The 23,382-nt window shown below is 46.8% G+C and overlaps 1 protein-coding gene across 1 annotated transcript in view; it reads right to left on the bottom strand.

Annotated features, from left to right (window-relative positions):
* Positions 1-23,382, bottom strand: part of ASS1 (argininosuccinate synthase 1) — a 115,850-nt gene that overhangs the window by 22,237 nt on the left and 70,231 nt on the right. Inside the window, exons 11-12 of the mRNA XM_084821334.1 lie at positions 22,555-22,619; positions 9,811-9,942 (exon numbers count right to left, since the gene is read on the bottom strand). Of these exons, the coding sequence (XP_084677460.1) occupies positions 9,811-9,942; positions 22,555-22,619 (197 nt within the window). The remainder of the gene's footprint in view (positions 1-9,810; positions 9,943-22,554; positions 22,620-23,382) is intronic.

The raw sequence follows: 23,382 nt of genomic DNA, 5'->3' as shown, positions 1-23,382 counted from the left end.
ACAGGCCGAAGCCTTAACCCCAGGCCATTCCTAGAAGTAGAGGTGGGCCAAATGCCCTCTATGGAACTCAAGAGAACAGAAATTCATGGCAAGAATGCTGACCTCCTCCCAGCCACCGCAGGATATTGCTATGTTATGATGTAACTTAATTCCAGGACATTCTGGGGAGGAGGAGGCATGGTAGCCATCAATCAACAGTCTTTACAAGAAACTTTTGATGTTACCAGAGGTGGCAGCAGAAACATGCTTTTAAAAACAAAACAAAAAGAGAAACTGCCCCCCCCCCCCCGGACAATAGTAGTCCCCTCTGAAACCTGCCATAATATTTCACTCCCCACCACCAATGTTTAGGACACCCCCCTCCAGCCTCCAAACACAATTTCAAACTTTCAGCTCAGCCCAAAGTGTGAGAGCTCTGAATAATCCACTGGCTTTATCCACCCCTGCCCCCACCAGCAGGACCTGCAGGAGGTACAGGAAAGGCACCATGGCCTGTGGAATGCAAACTTATCCTAGCATCTTTATTCCTAAGTTTTAGCAGTGCTCCAAAACCAGAAAACAAGAAAACAAAGGCCTGAACACAGCTCCAGAGGCAACAGCGCAACAAAAGAACTGTGTGGACATGATGCCTCTAAATATGACCTTCAACACTTTCTTAAAAGCTGTTGTCCATCTCCAGACTTACTTGTCATAGCAGCAGTGCATTATGTGTGAATCCACACAGCAGTGGCTTTCAAGTGGAGTTCTGGGGGAACCTGGGGAACCAAAGCTTATTCCAGGGTTCCTCAGTGAGTTCAGTAATGGTGGACAAGCATCCCTCAAAGACAGCTTGCGCACCCAGTACCAGTCTTTACTTTCGATGCAGTGGTGCAATGTGATGCTGGGTACATTCCTTGTTTGCGTGGGGCAAGGCCAAACAGACCCACACACCACACAAACTGAGTGAGCAACACACTGCAATCTGTGGAGGCTGCTGGCTCCAAGGTGCAATGTCCAACTTGGTTCAAGGCACCCAGAGGTGCTAAAACCAGCAAGGCACGTCCAGTCCAAGTCAGAGCAAGTCCAGTTTGGGGAAAGGCCAGCCAGACACATTCAACTGGGCTGAGTCTTCCAGGACCTTGGCCAGCTCCAAGTTAGCTAAGGCTCAAACAAGGAGAAATCTTGACTCCACAACTGCCAGAGACTTTCTGAAGCCTTATAAAGGCCAGCCGCTCAAGCCCTGCAGTTAACCCCACCCCCTCAGAGAAGTCATTTGTTTCTTAAAGGGTGACTGCCTGATTTGTAGCCACTGGCTCCTATGGGATGGAGGTGGTGAAGGCTGTAATGCAGGAGTGTCCTCTGCATCTGAAGAGTCAGGTAGAGGTGCATCCTCTGGTCTGGAATGTCCTGGCCTAGTGGGGGTTGGATTAATGGAGGTGGTCTCCTCTGCCTCTGAGTCCTCTTCAGAGCCAGAGGATGGGTCAAGCCTGGGGAACGTGACAGTGGGCTGGTGAATCCGCTCCGGGTTTGAGTCAAAACCAGTCAGAGCTCTAAAGGAGCTATCCAAGGTGCACCTTGGATAGCTCCTTTAAAGTTCTGACTGGTTCTGACCCAAACCCGGAGCGGATTCACCACCCCACTGGCCTTGGAGCCATAAGCCTCCACTGGCTGGAATCCTGTGTAATCTGCAATGGTTCCATACCAGATGATGACCCATGAGCCCTTGGGAGTCTGGAGGAAGGAGGTCAGTCAGTAGTCTGGAGGAGAGCACCAGGCAAGGGTCCAACAGCAGAGGCAGTATCTCCTTGAAAGTCAAGAGTCAATGTTGGAAAGCAACAGGAGACAGAGATGGGACCTCCAGGACCCTGGACAGCTCTCAGAGAAGAGATGAGTTGCTCCAATGAGTACTGGCAGAGCCCTCATGTGGTTCCTCAATCTGACTACATCGCCCAGGCCCCACACCCTTGCTGGAGATCCTTAAAGGGACAGCCCTCTGGCCTAGAGCCCAGCACTCTGTCGCCTCTTGGCTATCTCACATGGGGCACACCATCTGTGAAGTTGAGCCTTTGGTAAGTGAGGATGCTGGCCCCATGGCTGTGTTCAGCTTGGAAGCTACAGTCACTGGGGTCTCAGGATCAGGGGGTCTCTGATATGAAAGGCCCCAGCTCTCCAGGCTTGGACTCACTGTCCAGGTCCAGATCTGTGAGTTGTATTGCTAGCTCTCCTGACTCTACCGGCCCCTCTCTGTCTGAATTTGTTTGTGTCTAAGTCACTGCCGGAGCCCTCGGTCATGAGAGATGTTCATCAGACCATTAAAAATACAGAAAGGGTTCCCTGACGCTATAAAGTTTGAAAAGCACTGCCTTTCAGCATTACTGGCTCTGGATCAGTTAGCATGAATGTAATGCTAAGAAGGAAGTGTAGCTTTTTGGTTGCTGTTGTTGTCTGGAGAAAAAAACCAAACAAGGTTGTGTAGACTGATTTTAACATGGACCTGCTGCCCAGACCCTGGGCACACCCCATGCTGGCTCCTGTGCAGAATGCCACAGCCTTTGGCCTACAACACAGCCGCTCCTTCCACTCCTCCTTTCTTTTCACCTTCCAAATTGCAGCAATTCAGTAATAGCTTGTCCTGCTGGCCATGTGGCCAATTGAAATGTCAGAGGTAACAACCTCCTTGTGTCCCCACCCCACCCCCGATAAAAGCCTCCTTGGAGCTACCTTTACAAAACAGAAATTCATCTGCCATTTTTGTGTATTTCTCTAGCAAAAACCTCAAATCACAGGGAAAATGCACAGTGCCCCAGTGTGGGCTCGGTGCCACATAGCAGGTTTCCTTCAGTAAGGAAAAATGGGCAAGGTGGTGACTGGGGGTGGGGGGAACATGCTGCAAAAATACCCAGCAATATTTTGCTGGAGTAGCCATCAAAATGTATTAGATTGTTTTAAATACTCCATTCACAGCTAGTTGTTCTGCATATGCAGTGAGTTACCCCTAGGGATTTCCATCGCCAGGAAATTCGGCCCTTTTTCAGCTTGCTGGATTTCTGTGGCACCTCTGACTTGGCTTGCATATGTGAACCAAACAGCAGGTTTCTTCCAGTAATTCAGGAAATTTTTTCTTTTTTTCCCTAATTTGTGTAAATACCAATTTGCGGCCGAAATTTGCGTAAATTGCACAACTTGTGGCTGAAATTTGCACAAATTATGCAAGTCATAGCCGCAATGTGTGCAATTCATGCAAATTGAGCCAAATTTGCACAAATTATTTAAATTTCGGCTGCAATTTGTGCAAAATACTATTTACGCAATTTTTTTAAAAAAAACAAACCAGTACAGATCGAGTTGGGCCACCTCATGGGAAAATAACCCAAAATCCAGGAGGCTGAGATGATGAAAGCTCAGTGAGCTCCACCCCTTGGACAGATCTCTCTGGCAACCCTAGTTACCCCACGTGCCTTGCCAGAGCAGATTCCATTCACAGAGTCCTCCTTCCAGGTAGCAAGATTCTGGTAAGGACCAGAGTTTTCAGGTCCTCGGAGAACTCCTGGTTCCACAAATTGGTGCCCTCTGGGGATGATAGAGCTTGTAGCCCATTACATCCAGAGTGCACCTGGTGATAACCCAACAAGGTCCATAGCTCAACTGAGCTTAAGTTACATCCCAAAGCAGGCCAAATGGCTGCAAGCACCCTGCCCCTCAAGCAAAGCTGCCAGGAGTTCATAGGGGCAGAATTCTGAGAGGAGCTGTATGTTGCAGTGCTGTTGCAATGGCCACAAATTGTGCCATCTGCCTTCTCTTAAGAGAACATCTTGGGAGAATGAACAGATGTAAGTGGAGGAGCAGGAGATGCTGCGGCCTCCTGGCTCCCTGCCTGTCGAGCAAACAAGGGGCAGCCATGATGAGAGAGAGGAGGAACAAGGGCAGCCGGTGACCATGGCAGTGAGAAGGGAGACTCACTGAGGGAGGGGGCCCATGGAGGGCATCTTGCCCAAGAGCCCTCAAAAACCTGGAGCAGGCACTTTTTGAGTTCCTACTCCCAGGTTCAGGGGCCGGAAAGAGACTGCGGAGAGGTCTTCTGGAAATTTCCCATCGGTCTATTTTAAGAGTCTCTAGAAATTCTGGGATTATGCTAGGGATGTGCAAGTCATCAAAACTCAAGCTTGCAGAAGTTCTCCAAATTTGCTCTAGAAGCTCGGTCCAACTCGAGCCCGTAGCAGATCGTGAGCTTTTAGTTTAGTTTAGTTTAGTTTTGTATGAAAATCCGTGCATATTTTTCAAAATGTACACAGCAGTTGTTCACGTCATTGAAATGTACGCACATTCTTCTCCCGCTGATTAAACCATATTTGTGCGCATTTTTCAAAAGGGCGCATTTTTCGTGTGCGTTTTTCAAACGGACGCATGCTGTTGAATGCATTTTTTAGGTCTGAGAATCACATTGCCAGCTCGGAAATGTACGGACGTCAACTGCACATTACATCTGAGACTGTGTTCAGTAAGTCTGTATTCTTTGTATGTATTCTCTGTATGTTTTCTCTGTCTGTATTCTCTGTCAGTCTGTATTCTCACTGTGTTCAGTGAGTCTGTATTCTTTGTATGTATTCTCTGTATGTTTTCTCTGTCTGTATTCTCTGTCAGTCTGTATTCTCACTGTGTTCAGTGAGTCTGTATTCTTTGTCTGTATTCTCTGTATGTTTTCTCTGTCTGTATTCTCTGTCAGTCTGTATTCTCACTGTGTTCAGTAAGTCTGTATTCTTTGTCTGTATTCTGTATGTTTTCTCTGTCTGTATTCTCTGTCAGTCTGTATTCTCACTGTGTTCAGTAAGTCTGTATTCTTTGTATGTATTCTCTGTACGTTTTCTCTGTCTGTATTCTCTGTCAGTCTGTATTCTCACTGTGTTCAGTAAGTCTGTATTCTTTGTCTGTATTCTCTGTATGTTTTCTCTGTCTGTATTCTCCGTCAGTCTGTATTCTCACTGTGTTCAGTAAGTCTGTATTCTTTGTCTGTATTCTCTGTATGTTTTCTCTGTCTGTATTCTCTGTCAGTCTGTATTCTCACTGTGTTCAGTAAGTCTGTATTCTTTGTCTGTATTCTCTGTATGTTTTCTCTGTCTGTATTCTCTGTCAGTCTGTATTCTCACTGTGTTCAGTGAGTCTGTATTCTTTGTATGTATTCTCTGTATGTTTTCTCTGTCTGTATTCTCTGTCAGTCTGTATTCTCACTGTGTTCAGTAAGTCTGTATTCTTTGTCTGTATTCTCTGTATGTTTTCTCTGTCTGTATTCTCTGTCAGTCTGTATTCTCACTGTGTTCAGTGAGTCTGTATTCTTTGTCTGTATTCTCTGTATGTTTTCTCTGTCTGTATTCTCTGTCAGTCTGTATTCTCACTGTGTTCAGTAAGTCTGTATTCTTTGTCTGTATTCTGTATGTTTTCTCTGTCTGTATTCTCTGTCAGTCTGTATTCTCACTGTGTTCAGTAAGTCTGTATTCTTTGTATGTATTCTCTGTATGTTTTCTCTGTCTGTATTCTCTGTCAGTCTGTATTCTCACTGTGTTCAGTAAGTCTGTATTCTTTGTCTGTATTCTCTGTATGTTTTCTCTGTCTGTATTCTCCGTCAGTCTGTATTCTCACTGTGTTCAGTAAGTCTGTATTCTTTGTCTGTATTCTCTGTATGTTTTCTCTGTCTGTATTCTCTGTCAGTCTGTATTCTCACTGTGTTCAGTAAGTCTGTATTCTTTGTCTGTATTCTCTGTATGTTTTCTCTGTCTGTATTCTCTGTCAGTCTGTATTCTCACTGTGTTCAGTGAGTCTGTATTCTTTGTATGTATTCTCTGTATGTTTTCTCTGTCTGTATTCTCTGTCAGTCTGTATTCTCACTGTGTTCAGTAAGTCTGTATTCTTTGTCTGTATTCTCTGTATGTTTTCTCTGTCTGTATTCTCTGTCAGTCTGTATTCTCACTGTGTTCAGTGAGTCTGTATTCTTTGTATGTATTATCTGTATGTTTTCTCTGTCTGTATTCTCTGTCAGTCTGTATTCTCACTGTGTTCAGTAAGTCTGTATTCTTTGTATGTTTTCTCTGTCTGTATTCTCTGTCAGTCTGTTTTCTCACTGTGTTCAGTGAGTCTGTATTCTTTGTATGTATTCTCTGTATGTTTTCTCTGTCTGTATTCTCTGTCAGTCTGTATTCTCACTGTGTTCAGTGAGTCTGTATTCTCTGTATGTTTTCTCTGTCTGTATTCTCTGTCAGTCTGTATTCTCACTGTGTTCAGTAAGTCTGTATTCTCCCAAGAACTGGTAACATGGGTCATCCCCCCACCCCAGCACCCAATCCACTTCCATGCCAAATTAACAGCATCAGCTTAGCCTCCTCCTGTGTTTTCAGCCACCTATTCTGCTGTCATTTCCTGCTTTTTTCTTTCCCTACCTTTCCCTGTCTTTTAAACTTCCACAGATACAAGCTGGAGGGTGGTTAGTAATATGTAACCACAGTGATGTGACTGCATGTAAAAATTGCAAGGGAGTTAAAATGCATAGGAGGCAGATAGCCACCTACCATGTTCAGGACACCGAAACATCAATACATCATGTAGTTGCATCATGTGGTTGCATCAGTGTTTTAAGACAGATGTTTGGCCTGAGCCTCAGGTTTCTGTGTTAGTTCTTGAGCAATAGTGGACAACTGCCCAATTGGAGATGAAACCAAGAGCCTTTCTGGTACAGGCTGCACCTGAACTCCATCCTAGAGTGTGCATTCTCGAACCTAGGGATGGGGGACAATTTGTCTCAGTTCACATTTTGCTATGAGATACAAGCATAACAAATTTGCAGTCCCCAAATCAGTATGTGAACCAGAATGCACTTACTCTTTGGTATTTGCAGTTCTCCAAACTTTGTCATGCAAGTATCAGAACAAAAACATGTATACAAAGATGTGGATATTAGAGAAAATCGCACACAAAAATATGTATATTATGGAACAAAAGTGAACCAAAAAGTGTTATATAAGGGAAAACTAAATCCATACAAAAATGCATCTATTAGGAGAAATGTGAACAAAAACGGATACTAATTCGTGTGCAGTGTCTTCTTGATTAAAGTCACAAACTGATTTGGTATTGGGATAGAATAAACACAGAGGAAATGAGAAATCGAGGGAAAACAAATTGGGAGAGTCATGGAATTGCTGAGCATTCTGGGAGAGCTATGTAACAGGAAGTGGGATGTTTTTTGATCCCAAGAGCCAGCTAGGCTCAAGAGGCTTCCAAGCAGAGATTTATGCTATCAGATCAAACAGCCCTGGAGTTTCATGAGTGGAAAAACGCCTCCCTACAACTCTGAAAAAGTGGCCTTTCCCTGCTCCAGAACAGGTACGTTAACAATACACACACACACACCCCGTACACCAACAACCAGTAGAGGCTGGTGGCTCCAATGTCGTTGTGCTGTGAATCCAATCTGGGATTCAGTCAGAACCAGGCAGAACTCTGAAGGAGCTATCCAAGGTGCTGAAGCTATTTCAGGGCTAGGATTCGGCACCTTGGATAACTCCTTTAGAGTCCTGGCTGGTTCTGACTGAGACCCGGAATGGATTCACAGCCCCACTGAAATTGGAGCAATCAGCGTCCGTTGTCAACAACTAGGGTTGACTGAATATCACGCTGCTTGCCCCCCCCAGAGGATGACATCTTTGCAAGTGTTTCATGAGAGGCCGAATTGCGCACTGCACAACATCTGCCGCTTCCCCCTGCGTTAAGGCCCAGAAACATGCCTTGGGGCAGGCAAGGGCAGTGGAGATGACAGGCCTTCTGAGGGTCTGGCAGAACATCTTTTCCTGGTGGAGGCTAGGACCAGTGGTGGAATGGAGCCAAAGGCTTGCACTGATGCAGCACCACCATTTCCTGAGTAGCAGGGATGCTGATGCCATCTGTCCCCTCCCATCCTCAGACTTCCATGTTCCCTCTGAGCTTAGCGGCAATCCTCACAGTAGCTGGGGGCAACAATATATTGTCCCCTGCTGTAATGCAAAGTATTTTGGGGTGGGGTTTGGCCTCGAATGGGCAATTAAGAGCCCTTCGCTTTACCAAAGACCCGCTCCTGGTAAAGATGGAAACTGCTAGAACTGGGTTTGTTGATACAGATCAATGCAGCTGCCTGCTCTTCAGACTCTCTCTGGGGGGTTGGCTATAGGGACTGTCGTGATGAGACCCTGCACTTCAAAATTTACCACTACACCACTCAGTGGAGTCTGGTGGCTCCGATTCCGGTGGGGCTGTGATTCCATTCTGGGTTTTAGTCAGAACCAGCCAGAATGCTAAAGGATCTGTCCAAGGTGCTGAACCCTTCCCCCAAAATGGGTTGGCACCTTGAATAGCCTCTTCAGGGTTCTGTGTATTGTTATTCTGGAGAAATGTCTGGGTGGGGGAATTGGGGGGTTGAACTGTGTAGCAAAAGTCTTGTGGGGGTTGGGGGGGGCAGCTCATATCTCCCCCCAATCCTTGACTGATCTGGCTGGATTTCGACCTTGCTGCTGGTTAACCCATTCTCTCCCAGCCTGGCAAATTTGGCAGCTTTCCATTCACATTTGCAAGTCGGCAGTTGTTACGCTCTTTCACTCTTTTTTCTTGGATTTTCACACCCATTTTTTTTTCTGCCATAGGCTATGCGTTAGAAGAACTCCCCATGGACCTATAACTCAAAGGGCAATGGTAACGTCCATCCATGAGGCCCTACATGAGTGTAAATCCTTTTGCCCAATAACATCCCATAGTAAGTGGGATGTTTGTTATGTTTGTTATGCACCAAACCTAGCTAATAGTTTGTTATGCACCAAACTTAGCTAATCTGCTGGGAAATTTATGTATCTATGTTCAGAACTGGGGGCAGATCGGACAAGGGGGAGGTTAGCTATGCCCCCAAAACTGCCTTTCTGGCCCTATGGAAAAATGCGCAAAATAGTGTTCCCAACCATAACATACCATCTCTGCTACCACCTCTGCTGCTGCCTTCCTGAGCCCCAAGGTAAGCTCCCATGCCTTGGGGCAGGTGAAGGAGGAAACAGCAGCAGAGCCTGGCAGGATCGAGGTGGGCACAGCCTATTTGAGGGAGTGCCTCTCCCTATGTTGTTTGCCCAAGAACTGAGATCTGTTGGAGGGGTCCTCCTCTGCATCCCACCAGTACGAGACATATACTATGGTGGGATGTGGGAGAGGGCCTTCTCTGCTGTGGCACCCCGGTTGTGGAATGGCCTCCCCTTGGAGGCCCAATTGGTGCAGACATTGGTCTCAGTTTGGCGCCGAGTAAAAACACGGCTTTTGACCAAAGCCTTTGAGAGCTAAATGCATTCCCTAGCACATTGTTTCAACTGTTTTATTGTTTTAGATTTTAAATGGTATTAGTTGTTTAATAGTTTAATGTGTTTTTAGCTATTTAAATAATTTATTGTTTTATACTTTTCAAATTGATTTTATCTGTATATTTATCTGTATCTTTATGCCGCCCTGAGATCTTAATGATACAGGGCAGGATAGAAATGTTTTAAATAAATAAATAAAAATAAATGAATCCCACTTGCAAACTTTTGCGTAGGGGCACTCCTGTCCAAATATTTGCAACATCTCCACCAACCATGACCTTTGTCTGACCAGACGACTGCTCAGAGGATGTACACAGCAACCATAATGCATTTTCAGGGTGAGGCATGAGAGAAGGAACAAGTGATCGAGCGGCAGCTGGATCTGAGATAAAGGCTTCCATGGTTCGGTGCGGAAGCTTAAAGTGGGGGAAAGAGCAGCCGTTGGGAGGAAGAGGGCCTGCACTCCATTACGTACCGTTGTATGCCAGTTCAGCAAATTTCAAGGCGAGCCCTTGCTTGACTTTCCGCACCTCCCGGTCCATAGTGAAGGCCTCGATGTCTAAATGAGCATGGTAGAGGATCGTTCCTGCTGGGGTCTCGTAGATACCTAGCCATTTCACCAGGCAGGGGGAGAAAGAAACAAGAGAGAAAGGTGGGAGGGAGGGAGAGGGAAATGAATGAGCCCCAAACTGTCAGGAAATGACAAAAAATAATGATTTGGCTGACAGAAGGAGCTGTAGCCCTGGCTCCATTCAGTCTCAGCTTGCTGTAAAATGCATCCATCATTATAGTCCTGCTGGGGCCGAGACAGTCCACTCCGCATCTCATGGAGAAAATTTCTAGATTCCGCTCTTTGAAGAGGCACTCCAGCGAGGCTAAATGACAGGGTTTAGGAGCTGGTCCCCCCACCGACGCATGCCCACCGGTCTGTGGCTGAAAACCTGTAATTAGACAAGCCACGCAGGGCAAAGTCATGGGGGTCTGGAAAAATCCTCCCTTCTCCTCTCCCCCACCAACCATTCCACTGAAGAAGGAGAAGGGGGGGAAAGCCCCTCACATCAGCTGTGGAGAATGGAGGTTACCTGGGAGAGGGGAGTTTCACCCTACCTCGATTTTGGAGGCGGTTAACCCACCCTCCCGCCATCTGTTCCTCGTTGCCAACCCCAACTTGATGAATAGTTGAGCTCAGCAAACATGTCTCGAAACCAAAGTTTAATTCCTTTTGATAACTGAGGCCAGCAATGGCTGTTTTTTTGGGGGGGGGCTTAAACAGAAGAAGGAGCACGTGGAAGGAACACCACCAGTTTTGCTGCAGCTCTGTGCTGTTCAGCTGGATTTGGTCATTTGTTTATGAAAAATAAAATATTTCCACCATGGCTTTGGAACCATGAGGCAGCTTGCAAAATCTGTTAAAATCTGCAGCAGCCAGTGAAAGCTAGAACGCACACATAAACAGGCACCATGAAAAAACGACGAGAAGAACACCTATAGCAGCAAAAAGATCCACAGTTGCATTCCACTTAAAACCAAATATGCTCCATGAGTCCCAAGAGGTCTTTGTTTGGCCAGAGCCATCTGTTGAGGTTGCTCTAAGCTCCAGATTTCATGCAACAAGACTAGATGGCCAACATGTTACCCATCAGCTGTCATTCTATGAACGCTTCTGCCTTCACCTAGCTCCTAAAAACAGAGACTGAGCAGAGTGAACTTCCCTAGGAAGAGAGGGGAACACTAACATGCAGGTAAAATATGTCCTGTTCACCTACGGAACAGAGTCAAATGCCACACTGGAGGCATTCAAGATGAAGCCGGACAGCCACCTGTCAGGGATGCTTTGACTTGGCTTCCTGCATTGAGCAGGGGGTTGGACTCGATGGTCTTACTCCAACCCTACTATTCTATGTTTCTATGATTCTGTGAAATCATAGATTTCATCATAGATGAAATCATAGATTTCATCTATGAGATTTCATCTATGATTTCATCTATGAAATCTATCATAGATTTCATCTATGTTGACATGAGGTCTTGCCTTGAGGGGAAAGAAGCAGAGACTTTTGGCTCAGCATGGACAAGATCTCAAGATAAGAGCATGCAAACAGGATTGATGCTCCTGCTGGGTGGAGTTCACAATTTCCCACAGAAACACAGTGACTTCTAATTTGGGAATAACCCTGTATGTAGAATTGGGAATGTTCTTGTCACACCATCTCAAAAAGCCTATCCCAGAAGTACAAAAAAAGGCAACCAAATTGATCAAGGGCTCAATGCAACTTCCGTATGAGGAACAGCTAAAGAATTTGGAGATTTTTTTCATTTGGAGGTGGGGGGAAAGAGGAAGACTATGGAGCAGGGATGGGAAAATGACATGGTAAAGCTTTACAAAATTACACACAGTGCAGAGAAAGTGGGTAGAGAGACATTTTTTCCTTTCCTCGTAACACAAGAACAGAAGGTCACACAATGAAAACAAACAGTGCTATGATGGTGCAAAACAAAAGGAAATACTATTTTGAACAGTCCGCACTTAAGTTCCGGAATTCACAGCCACGTTCCATGCTGATAACTCCCAGCTTAGATTGATTTTTTGACAAATCCATAGGGAACAGTTCCATCAGAGGCCATTAGCCACATTAGGTCAATGGAGACTCCATATTAAGAGGCAATATCTGCCTGAACACCAGATGCAAAGGAGAAATAATAGCCACTTGCATTTCGCCGAAAGGATCAAGTATTTAGGTTAGGGGTGCTTGTAGTCTAGACCCAACCTTTTCACTAGAGGCACAAGTTTCTTCTGTGGCTGGGAGCACCTTTTTACCAGGTTGGGCTGATATGCCAGCTATGACCCAACCGGGAACCTCCCAGTTGGATTACTACAATGTAATGTATGTGGGGCTGTCCTTGAAGATGGCTTGAAGACAAAATTAATACATTTAATACAAAATATAGCAACTAGGGTACTGACTGGAACTGGGCATTATGACCATATCACATCACTATTATCTCCACTGGTTTCTGGTTCATTTCCAGACTCAGTTCAAAGTTCTGCTTCAATCTATAAAGCACTTCAAGGCTTGGGGGCATAGTATCTAAAGGACCAGCTCCTCCCATATTTTTCTGCCCATGTCCTGAGATCATCATCTGAGGCCTTGCTCAAATTCTGGAATGCTCTCCCTAGAGAAGTCTGCCTGACACCTACTTTTCAGCCCTAGGCAAGTACCTTTTTACTCTCCCAGGCCTTTAAAAAGTATTTTTAACTGCTGCTTGCTTTATTTTTAATATGTTCAACGCTGCATTTTAAAAGCATCTTCTCCAAGTTTCCATAGTTATTCAAATCATTTAAATGCTGAATTCTTGTTCCTGCTTTTAAAACAATACTTCTTGATGCATCTTATTATTGGTTTGATTAATTTTGCTTTTACTATGTACGTTGCCTTAGAGCATTGGCCATAGGGTGACATAAATTGAATAAATAAGAACGCAAACCTATTGATTGTGCCCTTGATGATTGGAAGCCCCCAAACTCAGAGGCTTCCTGTCATCCAATGCAGGGTACGAGGAGGGGCGGAGGTGATCTTCACCTCCCTGTCCTCCCACCCTGCATTTTTCACTAGACAGGTTCTTTTGCCCATCTAGCAATGATGCTTTGGAGTGGGAGGGAAGGAGGATGGAAGAGGTTCAGGATAGCTTGTATCCTGGACTCCCCAGTCCCCTCCCCTCCCTGCCCACCAAAATGCCCCCCTTTCCCCCTTTCCAGGGTCACTTTTCCGACCTCAGAGGCCAGCCAGCACAATTCTTTCCATGCTGGCTGCAAGGGGCAGGGAAGGGGGGGGGTTGGATCTTCAACTCCCCCTTCCAAGGTTGGAGCACTGTTTCTGACCTCGGAGGGGCGAATTCCCAGTATGCTATGGCCCCTCAGACAAGGTGTAGGGGCCATCGGATTGGTCCCTCTATAAATTAAATTACAAATACTTGCCTGCCTGCAGAGCTTTCCAAGGCATCCATCAAGCCGCTGCAGAGAGGAGGATGCTGTATTAGATGGAACTTTGGTTCAACCCAGCAGGGCTCTTCTTTTGACCCAAGAGAACCTAGGAACATAGTAAGCTGCCTCATACCAGGTCAGACTCCTGGTCCATCTAGTTCAATGTTTACTGTGACTGACAGCAACTCTCCGGGGTCTTTGGTAGAGGTCGTTCACACCACCTGGGAGCTAACCCCTTTTCTTTTCTCTAACTGGAGATGCTTGAACCTGGGACTTTCTGTATGTAGCAGTGAGCCAGTGGAGGCTGGTGGGTCCGATATCAGTGGGGATGTGAATCTGCTCTGGGTTTCAGGCTGCCTTTACACTAAAGAAAACCCCCGCAGTCCTCCCACTGTGAAGCCTTTCTGCATCTACAGCAGGCTCCCAGATGCCAACCACGTGATTGCTGAGAGTGGAAGTGTTTAATTTCCAAGGTTCCATAGAGATCAATGAAACAGTGCCATCTAGTGGCTGTTTTAATAGCGTAACAATTCGACTTAAATAGATAGTTCATTATTTCCGGATCTTTTTGAGACAGAATATCCAGCAAATACCTCTGCATGTGCCCTGGAGGTTGAGGATGTCATGAAAAGGACCTGCAAACGTCCGTGAGTGAGCAATCTCAATAGCAGGATAAAAACTCTGTGTGAAGGAGCCCTCAGTCAGAACCAGTTAGAATTTGAAAGGAGCTATCTTGGGGATAGGGTTCAGTGCCTTCGATAACTCCTTTAGATTTCTGACTGGTTCTGACTGAAACCCAAAGTGGAATCACCACCCATTGACATCGGAGTCACCAGCCTCCATCGGAGTGAGCTATGAACCCTCCAAACCATACCAAGTGGGTGAGATCCATCTGGTACCAACATTGCCATCTTTTCAGCGCCAAGCATTTGACAGCATATGATGAGGTGTTTTCCTTTTAATGTTGTTTTTATCAAGTCCTGGTAATGTTATTGTCCATTGTTTTTAACTTGTTTTTAAACTGTTTCAAATGTTTGAATGTTAAAGGTTTTATATTATGTTTTATCATGCTGTGGACCACCCAAAGAGCTTTAGCTATTGGTCAATATAGAAATTTAAAAAATGAATGAATGAATGAGGCCTGAAGAACTTGAGACTTTTTCTTTTAATGGAGAGAGAAAGAAGAGAGAAAATGAAGTTCACACCATATAATGGAGATCAAATGATCTTCACAGCTCACATGTTGTCAGTGGTTTGATGGGGAACCAGTTGGGCATGCCATATCCTGATAGCCCACAGATCCTCACTGTCAAAGAAGCCAGCATAGAATCATAGGGTTGGAAGGGGCCTGCAAGACCATCGAGTCCAACCCCCTGCTCAGTGCAGGAACCTGATTCCCAGGTGGTCTCCCATGCAAGTACTGACCAGGGCCGACCCTGCTTAGCTTCCAAGATCAGACAAGATTGAGTGCATCCAGCCCTATGCTCGACGTCATAGAATCACAGGGTGGGAAGGGGCCTACAAGACCACAAGTCCAACCCTCTGCTCAGTGCAGGAACCTTGATTCCCAGGCGGTCTCCCATCCAAGTACTAACTAGGGCTGACCCTGCTTAGCTTCTGAGATCAGAATAATTCACAAAGAACAAGGTTCTCCAATGGCTACTAGTCATGATGGCTCCAGGATCTGATGGCTCCATGCTCCAGGATCAGAGGCAGCAGGCCCATGGATTTTAAAAAATTAATTAATTAACTAACTAAATTCATATCCCACCTTTCTTCCATCATGGAATTCAAGGTGGCTACATGTGGTTCCCAGGTGGTCCCCCCTCCAAGCACTGACCAGACCCAGACCTGCTTAGCTTCAGCAAGGTGGCTGCCTCACGTGCCTTCAGACAGTGCCTGGGACCAGCTGCTGGAGAACCAAAGTGGGAGCATGCCATTGCACCTGTGTACTCCTTGTGGGTTTCCCGTTGGGGCATCTGCTCAGCAACTGGGTGTGCAGAATGCCAGGCTAGGCAGGCCTTTGGCCTGACCCAGCATGGCTGTTCTTACATTCTTATTAAGAGGTTGAGAGGAACTGAACTATTTTCTGGTCCTGTCATTAGACCCAGATTATATGAAATCAGGGAAGCTGGCAGTGGGTGGGTGGAGGAACACCCTTGTTTGGAAGGAGGGACCACTGGGTGGTAGCATCATGGAAAGGAAGATGGCAGATGTGGATGGGGAAAGGTAGGCGGCCACATAATGTTGAGGCAACTGCAATTCCTCCCCTCACTGCTTACAATCCCATTCAGCCCCACAGCTTTTAGCGCTCGTTAAGTCTCAGTTCTAAGGCCACGTGGCAGGCTCGTAGCATTTGTGCAGGGAGCTGGGAGGGGGGAGAAGGGGATATTTATTACCTGTTACTTAATGCCTTGCACCCCACACAATAAACATATTATTTTGCAACCCTGCAATGGCAAATGTAAATCATGGAGGGGTAAAAACATTGCACCAAAAAGATCTGTGCCACTCCCCCCCCCAAAAAAAAAACCATGCAGCAACCCTAACCCATTCCAATTAATCCATCTGCTCCTTTCCTCAGATGGTGTTAAAGTTAATTTGGGCTGATAAAAAAGCTTGGTTTTTGTATGTGTGCGTGTAAGCTTTCATCCACTCCCTCCTCCACTTTGATGCCTCCCCCGCCCCATAGTCACCCCGCACTTTGCTCTGAAAGAAAAAAAGGGGGAGTGTGGAATAGATTCTTTTCCTCTTGTCTGTTTCCCCCACTCTCTATAATATTTTTGTTTGATTTGTGACAGAAACCTGAAGCTAAAAAGACTGCAGCTCTGGAAGCCAGTTTTTTTGACAGTCGAAGTACGAACCGCTGCAAGACGGGAGAGGAAAATGACAGGCGCTCATCCTGCGTTACCATGCAGGAGACAAGAGACACCTTCAAAGTGACACTCACAGCCGCTTCAAGTGTCTATTTTCATCTCTCCATGTTTACAGGAAAAAGACAGAGGTGTCAGCGATGCAGGCTCACGGCATTTCAATCATGCCATAATTGCTGCTGGGAAAGAGCGGAGGGAGGGGGGAGAAAAAAGTGGACTGGGGGGAAATAAAAAAAAGAGGAGGGGAAAATAGAGACAGCTGCTGCTACTTAAAAATTTCCAATTTGTAACCTCTGCTGTCTGTTTACCCTGAATGAAGCAATTTTGGCTTCTTTGACGGCAATCCGCCAGTTCTAGCTGGGAATCTTAGGGATGTGAGAACTCACCTATGTCTGGGTTCTCTGGACTCCTGCCCAGCCTCTGCTCCTGCTCGCTGGTCCCCGGACCATGCTCGATCCCCTCTCATGCATGGCGAGCAGCCCACACTCACCCCAGCAGCCTCATCAAGCTCCACGGTCACCATTTCTAAAAAACATAAAATGGTGATCGCAAAAATGTGCACTTTGCAAATGCGCATAGTTTCATGTGTGAAATGCACATTTTTGCGAAGGCACACACTAGTCTGTGTATGAAAATGTGCATTTTTCATAAAATACGCATTTTGCGCATATGCAAATATGTGCATTTGCAAAGTGCACATTTTCGCATACGTGAATATGCACACTCACAAAAATTCACATTTTCGTGTGTGTGCAAATTTGTGCATTTTTGCAATTGCCATTTTATTTCTCAGAAAATAAACTCGACAAGGCTGCTGGGGTGAGTGTAGGCCATTTGCTGAGTGTGGGCAGGGAACGAGCAGGGGCAGGGGCTTGTTGAGCAGAGCTCGGGGGTCCGGGCAGGAGCAGGTCTGCCAGATTCCTGGACTGAATTGGGCGCCCATGCCATTCCTAGCTGGCATTGCTGCAGTGACACTCCGTAGCCCCTGGCCCTCATACAAGCAGACTCAAGACATGAGGGGAGTAAGAAATATCACCCCCAGGCAAGGGACAGCGAATCCCTTTCATGGCCTGCACCACCAGTGAGTTGATGGGGAACTGGTTGGATTTGCCAAAGCCTGATGACTGGGAGATTTGGTCTATGGATTCTCACGGCCAAGCACAGGCCAGAGTCCCCATGATGGAAGGTCCCCTTCACACATGTTTCCATTTTGCGGTGAACACATGAAAACCTCCTGACTTTAAAAAATGTCCTGTGTGAATGTGGTAAACACATGTTTGCAGACATGCATTCCGTCGGCCACAGCTCCCTTTTTTGAATTTCTGGCCAACCCAGGTTCACTGCCATGTGATGTGTGAACAGGCCCCCAAGCTAAGTCTGGAGGATGTTCAACTGCAGGATTTGGGTGACCCGTTAACTCACTCACACAGTCATCTGCAGTTCACAGGCAAATACAGAGCCTCGCTCCATCAGGCCACTGCGGCAAATGTTCTGCTTCCCAAGGCAGTCGGTGAGATACCTCCGGGAGGTTGGCAAGTAAAAAGTGAAGGCAAAAGCCCCCCTCTCTTGTTTTGTTCCCCACCCTCCAAATACAGCTACCAAGGCAGGGTGTACCCTGAAGGCATCTGGTCCCCCCAAAATCTGGAGCTAACACTGCCGGGACCTCCTGGAGACAAGCGTGTGGTTTACCACTGAGCTACGATCTATCTAGCCAGTATATTTCATTCTACTTGGGTGCAGCTCCCTAAAGTCTCAGGTTTCCCAGCTCATGTTACTGGAGGTGCAAAAAAATACAGCCATCTAAACATGTATGCAAAGAAGGTGTCCCGTCACAGACTGACTGCCCCTCTCCACAGTCTGAACCGGGGAACTCATGATTCACAGCGTAGCATCTTAGCCACCAGGTTATGTTTGCTCTGCTGTCAAAAGTTTCAGAGATGCTGCATTTGAAGCCCGCCTTGCTTTGCTTAAAAACCCATCCTTTTCACCATGACAAGAGTGCAAATATTTTGATAAGGCTTCCCAGCAAACTATCGTTTTTCTCCCCCTCCCCCCTCCCCACACATCTGTCCCTTTTCAACTCAAGGCCTAGGTCGCTTACATTAGAACAGTCTTCCCTGACCTGGTGCCCTCCAGATGTGTGGGACTGTAACTTCCATCTTTTCCAGCCACATGGCCAGTGGGAATGATGGGAATTGCAGTCCAACACATCTGGGGAGCACCAGCTCCGGGAAAGTTGCAATCCTTTGATTAACTTATCTCACATGTGTTATCTTTTTTCTTCTTCTTCCTCTTTTTAAACTAGAAGACCAAATTACAATTATTAATTATTATTAATTAATTATGCTTACAATTCACAGGATGGGCAGTCATTCCATGAAGCAGCTTCTTATTTTAAAATAAGAGTAAAACAGTAATAAGAGTTATTTTGTATTTTTAAAGGAGGTCTTGGCTTGCTGCAATTTACCCCACAGTACTCAACAAAATCCCCCTCCCCATTTAATTGCCAAGCACCCCCTGTCCCCACAAAACTTTCCATTTGTCATTGCTGAGCTACTGCAGAGATGAGGACTGCATGCATCTTCTCTCCATTCTGAATTAGCCGATGCCCAGTTCTCAGAGGATTGCAGAAAAGGACTGAATGGAGTCATGAACCACCTCAGAGGGAGTTCTCAGAGTAGAAGGCAACTTCACAGGATCCGTTAACCTTGATAACGATCCCTCTCATCCTGGATGTGTTTACATGTTTGTTTGTTTGTTTTTTATTTATTTATTTTTAGTACATTTATATCCCACCTTTGTTCCTCTTGCAAGGTACCCAAGGTGCCTTACATTTTATCCTCACAAAACCCCTGTGAGGAAGGTTGGGCTGAGAGTCAGTGAGTGGCCCAAAGTCACCCAGTGAGCTTCATTGCTGAGGGGTGACTAGAACTCGGATCTCCCAGGCCAGCTCTCTAACCACTACATCACACTGGCTTTAACCACTACACCACAACATTTCAGGAACTGCTGAGATCAATGAGGATTCAAACCAAGAGTCTAATCTTGGCATCAGAGGGTGTCACTGCTGGGCAGTTGCCAACAGCCTGAGCCCTCAAGAAGGCTCACCAACAAGCCACTGGCCCAGAATACTTGCTACAGACACCCAGGATCCTGTGCTGGGCAAAAAAAACACCTAGCGGCTACCCAGCTATGGAGCATTGGCAGCTGTGGCCGGTGCCTGCCATTTTAATTCCCTCGCGATGACAGTGGGCCCCAGAGGCATTGTAGGGAATTAAAATGCCAGGTGACAGCATTTGTGCACTCGCTTGTGCGAGTGCACAAGCAGCAGTGCAGTCTGGGTAGAATGGCATTTCTGCTTGTGCACTCGCCTGATTGGCATGACCCGGGGTTTGAATTCCCGCTCCTCAGGCGGAGGAGGAAGAGCCTCTAATACAGCTCTCTCAATCCCAGAGGAGGATGAAACCATAGCTTTCCCCAGTCTGGTGGCCTCCAGATGTTTTGGACTTCCTCCCCTCAGCTCAGCCAGCATGGCTAATGACTAGGAATACTGGGATTTGTGGTCCAAAATTCTGGTGGGCACCAGGTTGGGTAAGGCTTCTGTAGAAGCACACTTCAACACCCCTCACATTTCAAGGGCCCTGGCCCCAGGAGAGCACCTGGGAGCAGGTTCCAGAGGAGGTGGCATTGCTGTCCTCAGATTCCAAGGTCTGATGCTACCACCACAGCCAAGTGCCTCCATGACGTCACAGCCAAAGGCTTGTAAAGCCAGCATGGCCCCTCTTAAGGGAGAAGGCCTCATCCGGTGTGTGGGAGGAGCTAGCAGCCTCTAGAACAGAGATGGGGGACGGTGACCCTCAGGATGCTGCTGGACTTCATTTCCCACCAGTGAAAGCAGAGCTTCCTTTTGCAAACATTCCACACACCCAAACCAAAAGGGTAAGTTTAGCAGCAAACACTGACACTTCCACGGAAATTTAGCACACAGGACGAACAATATATTGACCCTCTTGGGGAAGGGCTAGGGATGATGGAGAAATCCGGTTGTTGGGTGGAGTTGGATGAGTTTTCCTAGGCTCGCTCCCCCCCCCCCCCCGCGCCCGACTTGATCTGCAGCAAGTCGGGCCAGTTTGTGGATTTTCCGGAAATTTTGCACATTATTTGGGAAGGTTCCGCAATTTGCACAATTTTCTGAGCCATTTGCGCAAATCATGGCTGAACTTGTAGAAATCACAGCTGAACTTGTACAAATCACAGCTGAATTTGTACAAAACACAGCTGAATTTGCACAAAATGTGGAACTTTCCCCCGAAAATGCGCAAAAACATTCCCGGAGTTTGGGGAACAGCCAAAGCCCGGCTTGCAAACACAAAGCGAGTTGTACATGCCACGGAACTCTGTCAAGCCAAAAAAGAACTGGATTTCCCAGCAGTGCAATGGACATCCCTATGAAGGACTCTGGAACTGCGTTTGTACCTAGTACTGTGGGTCTATTAATATGTTCTTTGGCAGTTGGAGTCACTGCTTGTATTGATATATATCGCTTTGCTTGCTATATGGGGGCCAAACTACACAAAGTTTTGACCTTGAGTGCAACGTTGTTTTTCACAAATTGATGATCTGGGTTGGGACTCCCAGTGTGGCGAGGGTGGGGGAAGGTGGTTTAAACTTTTGCCACCCACTGTGGCCCTGTTGGGCATCCCACACCTGCATTTTGCATTGCCCCCAAAGGTCCCGTTTGTGTGTGGGATCTGGATTGGCACCATAGCAGAGGGGAAAGGGTTGAAGTGCCTTTATTTCCCCTTACACTAGCTTGCACTTTGTGAAAAACATCCCTGCACTTAAGGGCAGAATTACATGATTAAAGTGACATGTGGCTTGGCCTTAACAACATATTTGCTGTGAGCACCTTTAAAAGGTGGCTTTAAAAAGAAGAAGAGAGAATTAGATTCCCAACAGCATGAAAAGAAGCATTTTTCATCCTGAAAGATTCCTCTCCAATGTGTTCCACCTCTAGGGGGCTCTATCCTAAAGGAGACAACCGTTCTCAGTCCTCCTCTGCAGCTGACCCGAAGGGAGATTAGCAGCAGTGGCTGAGAGAGCTGAAGGTGCTGCGATAAGGCATTTCACGTGTCATTTCTCCCATCCCCGGTCAAACCTGGTTTGCAGGTTTTTGAAGAGCTCACACACACAAAAATCCCACGAGCATATTTGCCCATGTGTCAGGCTCCCAGCAGAGACCTCTTCAGAGGAGAACTACGATTCCTCAGCAAGCCCCACTCCCACAGAAGATGGCAGGGACACCTTGCCTGTGAACCCCAAGAATCCTGATGACCCCATTCTGAGCCCGGCTGTGGTTCTTGACTCTCCTCCCTTGTCCTACGGCACTCCAGAGCACCAGCAATGCTAGACCAGATGGGGTGCTCAGAGGTGTCATTGCAGTGCCCACCTGGCTGCTAGAAGACCCTTTCATCTAGGGTTTACTCAGGAGAAAAGGTATACTCATGAGGAGGAAGACCCAGCTATAGACACTGAAGCCGCAGACTCAGCTGCAACTGGTGAATCAGGGACAGCCAGTATATAAAGCTCTTTCCCAGACCTTTGCTGGGTTAACAGCTCTGAGTGAGTCACTTTGTTCCAGCCATGTGCACAAGTCAAGATACTGTGTTGTGAACCACCCAGAGAGCTTTGGCTATTGGGCAGTACAGAAATGTAATTAAGTAATTAAGTAATAATGGGATGAGTGTTCACAGCACAGGCAATGAAAGCTCCATCACTTCACACTTGGCTCTCTAAAAATACTCTTTCCAGAATTTTAGGAGCAAATGGAATTATTTTATTTATTGCATTTCTATACTGCCTTTCTAGAACCAACTAAGGTGGTTAAAAAAATTCAGGAAACAAAAATCATCAACAGAAATTACTGCTATCAGGACAGCCAACTCCAGGTGTTGAGGGTGACAAGACCTAGAAAGGCCCCTTGAATGGGGGTAAGGGAGGAAGAAGTGGTGGTATAGCTATTGAGGGATGGAGCACATAAATTGATGACCCATCCCAGAATCCTTTGGGCAGTCGCAGCGGCCATTGGTGGCTGCTCTGTTGGTGCAGGTCCTGGACAGACTAGAGAGAAGTGTGCGCTACCTCTGAGCTGCCTGGATCCTTTGCCCAAACAAAGCCAAGATGGCAGCATCGGGTTTCTGTTGCTGGGATCCCAGTACTAACTCCTCAGTGCATGGCACCAGTCACGGCCATCAGATTCAAGATAGGCTATTCCCCCAGCAACATATAGATCTCCCCATCAGGGAGGCCTCCCAAGCCACTGGAGACATGACCGGAAGAGAATCAGCACTGAAACAATTCTTACCTCTTGACTTCATCCCAATAAATCGGTTCTCCACAATGTCAATGCGCCCAACACCATGCTTGCTGCTGCAGAGAGAAAGGAGACAAGAGTTGGCAGTTGCAGGAATCCTTTCTCAACCTGCATACCAGTGGTGCAAATAACAGGAACCATGACACTATGGACCAGACCAAAGGTCCACCTTGGCATTTCACTCTGTCAAAGACAGCTTAAGAACATGAGAGGAGCCCTGCTGGATCAGACCAAGAGTCCATCTAGTCCAGCATTCTGTTCACATGGTGGCCAACCAGTTGCCCATGGGAATCCCACAAGCAGGACAGGAGTGCAACAACTCCCTCCCACACATGTTCCCCAGCAACTGGTGTCCACAGGCTCACTGCCCCTGATACTGGAGGGAGCACACAGCCATCAGGACTAGTAGCCATTGACAGCCTTCTCCTCCAGGAATTTGTCCAACCCCCTTTTAAAGCCACCCAAACTGGTGGCCATCACGACATCTTGTGGTAGCGATTCTATAGTTTGGCTCTGAGCTGTGTGAAGAAGTCTTTGCTTTCATCTGACCTGAATCTCCCACCAATCAGCTTCGTGGGAGGACCTCCTTGGGTTCTAGTAGTATGAGAGAGGGAGAAAGATGTCTCCCTGTCCACCTTCTCCACACCAGGCATAATTTTGTACACCTCTATCATGTGTCCCCTCACTTACCCTTTTTCCGAGCTAAACAATCCCAGCTGTTGTAACCTTCCCTCGCAGGGGAGTTGCTCCAGTTCCATCTTGACACCAGGACAAACAGGGTTCCTCCAGAGACAGGAGAGAGGGATTTCCCCCCTCTCC

Source organism: Heloderma suspectum, chromosome 14 (assembly GCF_057233095.1).
Source record: "Heloderma suspectum isolate Gila_16-S chromosome 14, 16-S_ref, whole genome shotgun sequence".
Classification (NCBI taxonomy): domain Eukaryota; kingdom Metazoa; phylum Chordata; class Lepidosauria; order Squamata; family Helodermatidae; genus Heloderma; species Heloderma suspectum.
This window is presented reverse-complemented; position numbering and strand designations above follow the sequence as displayed.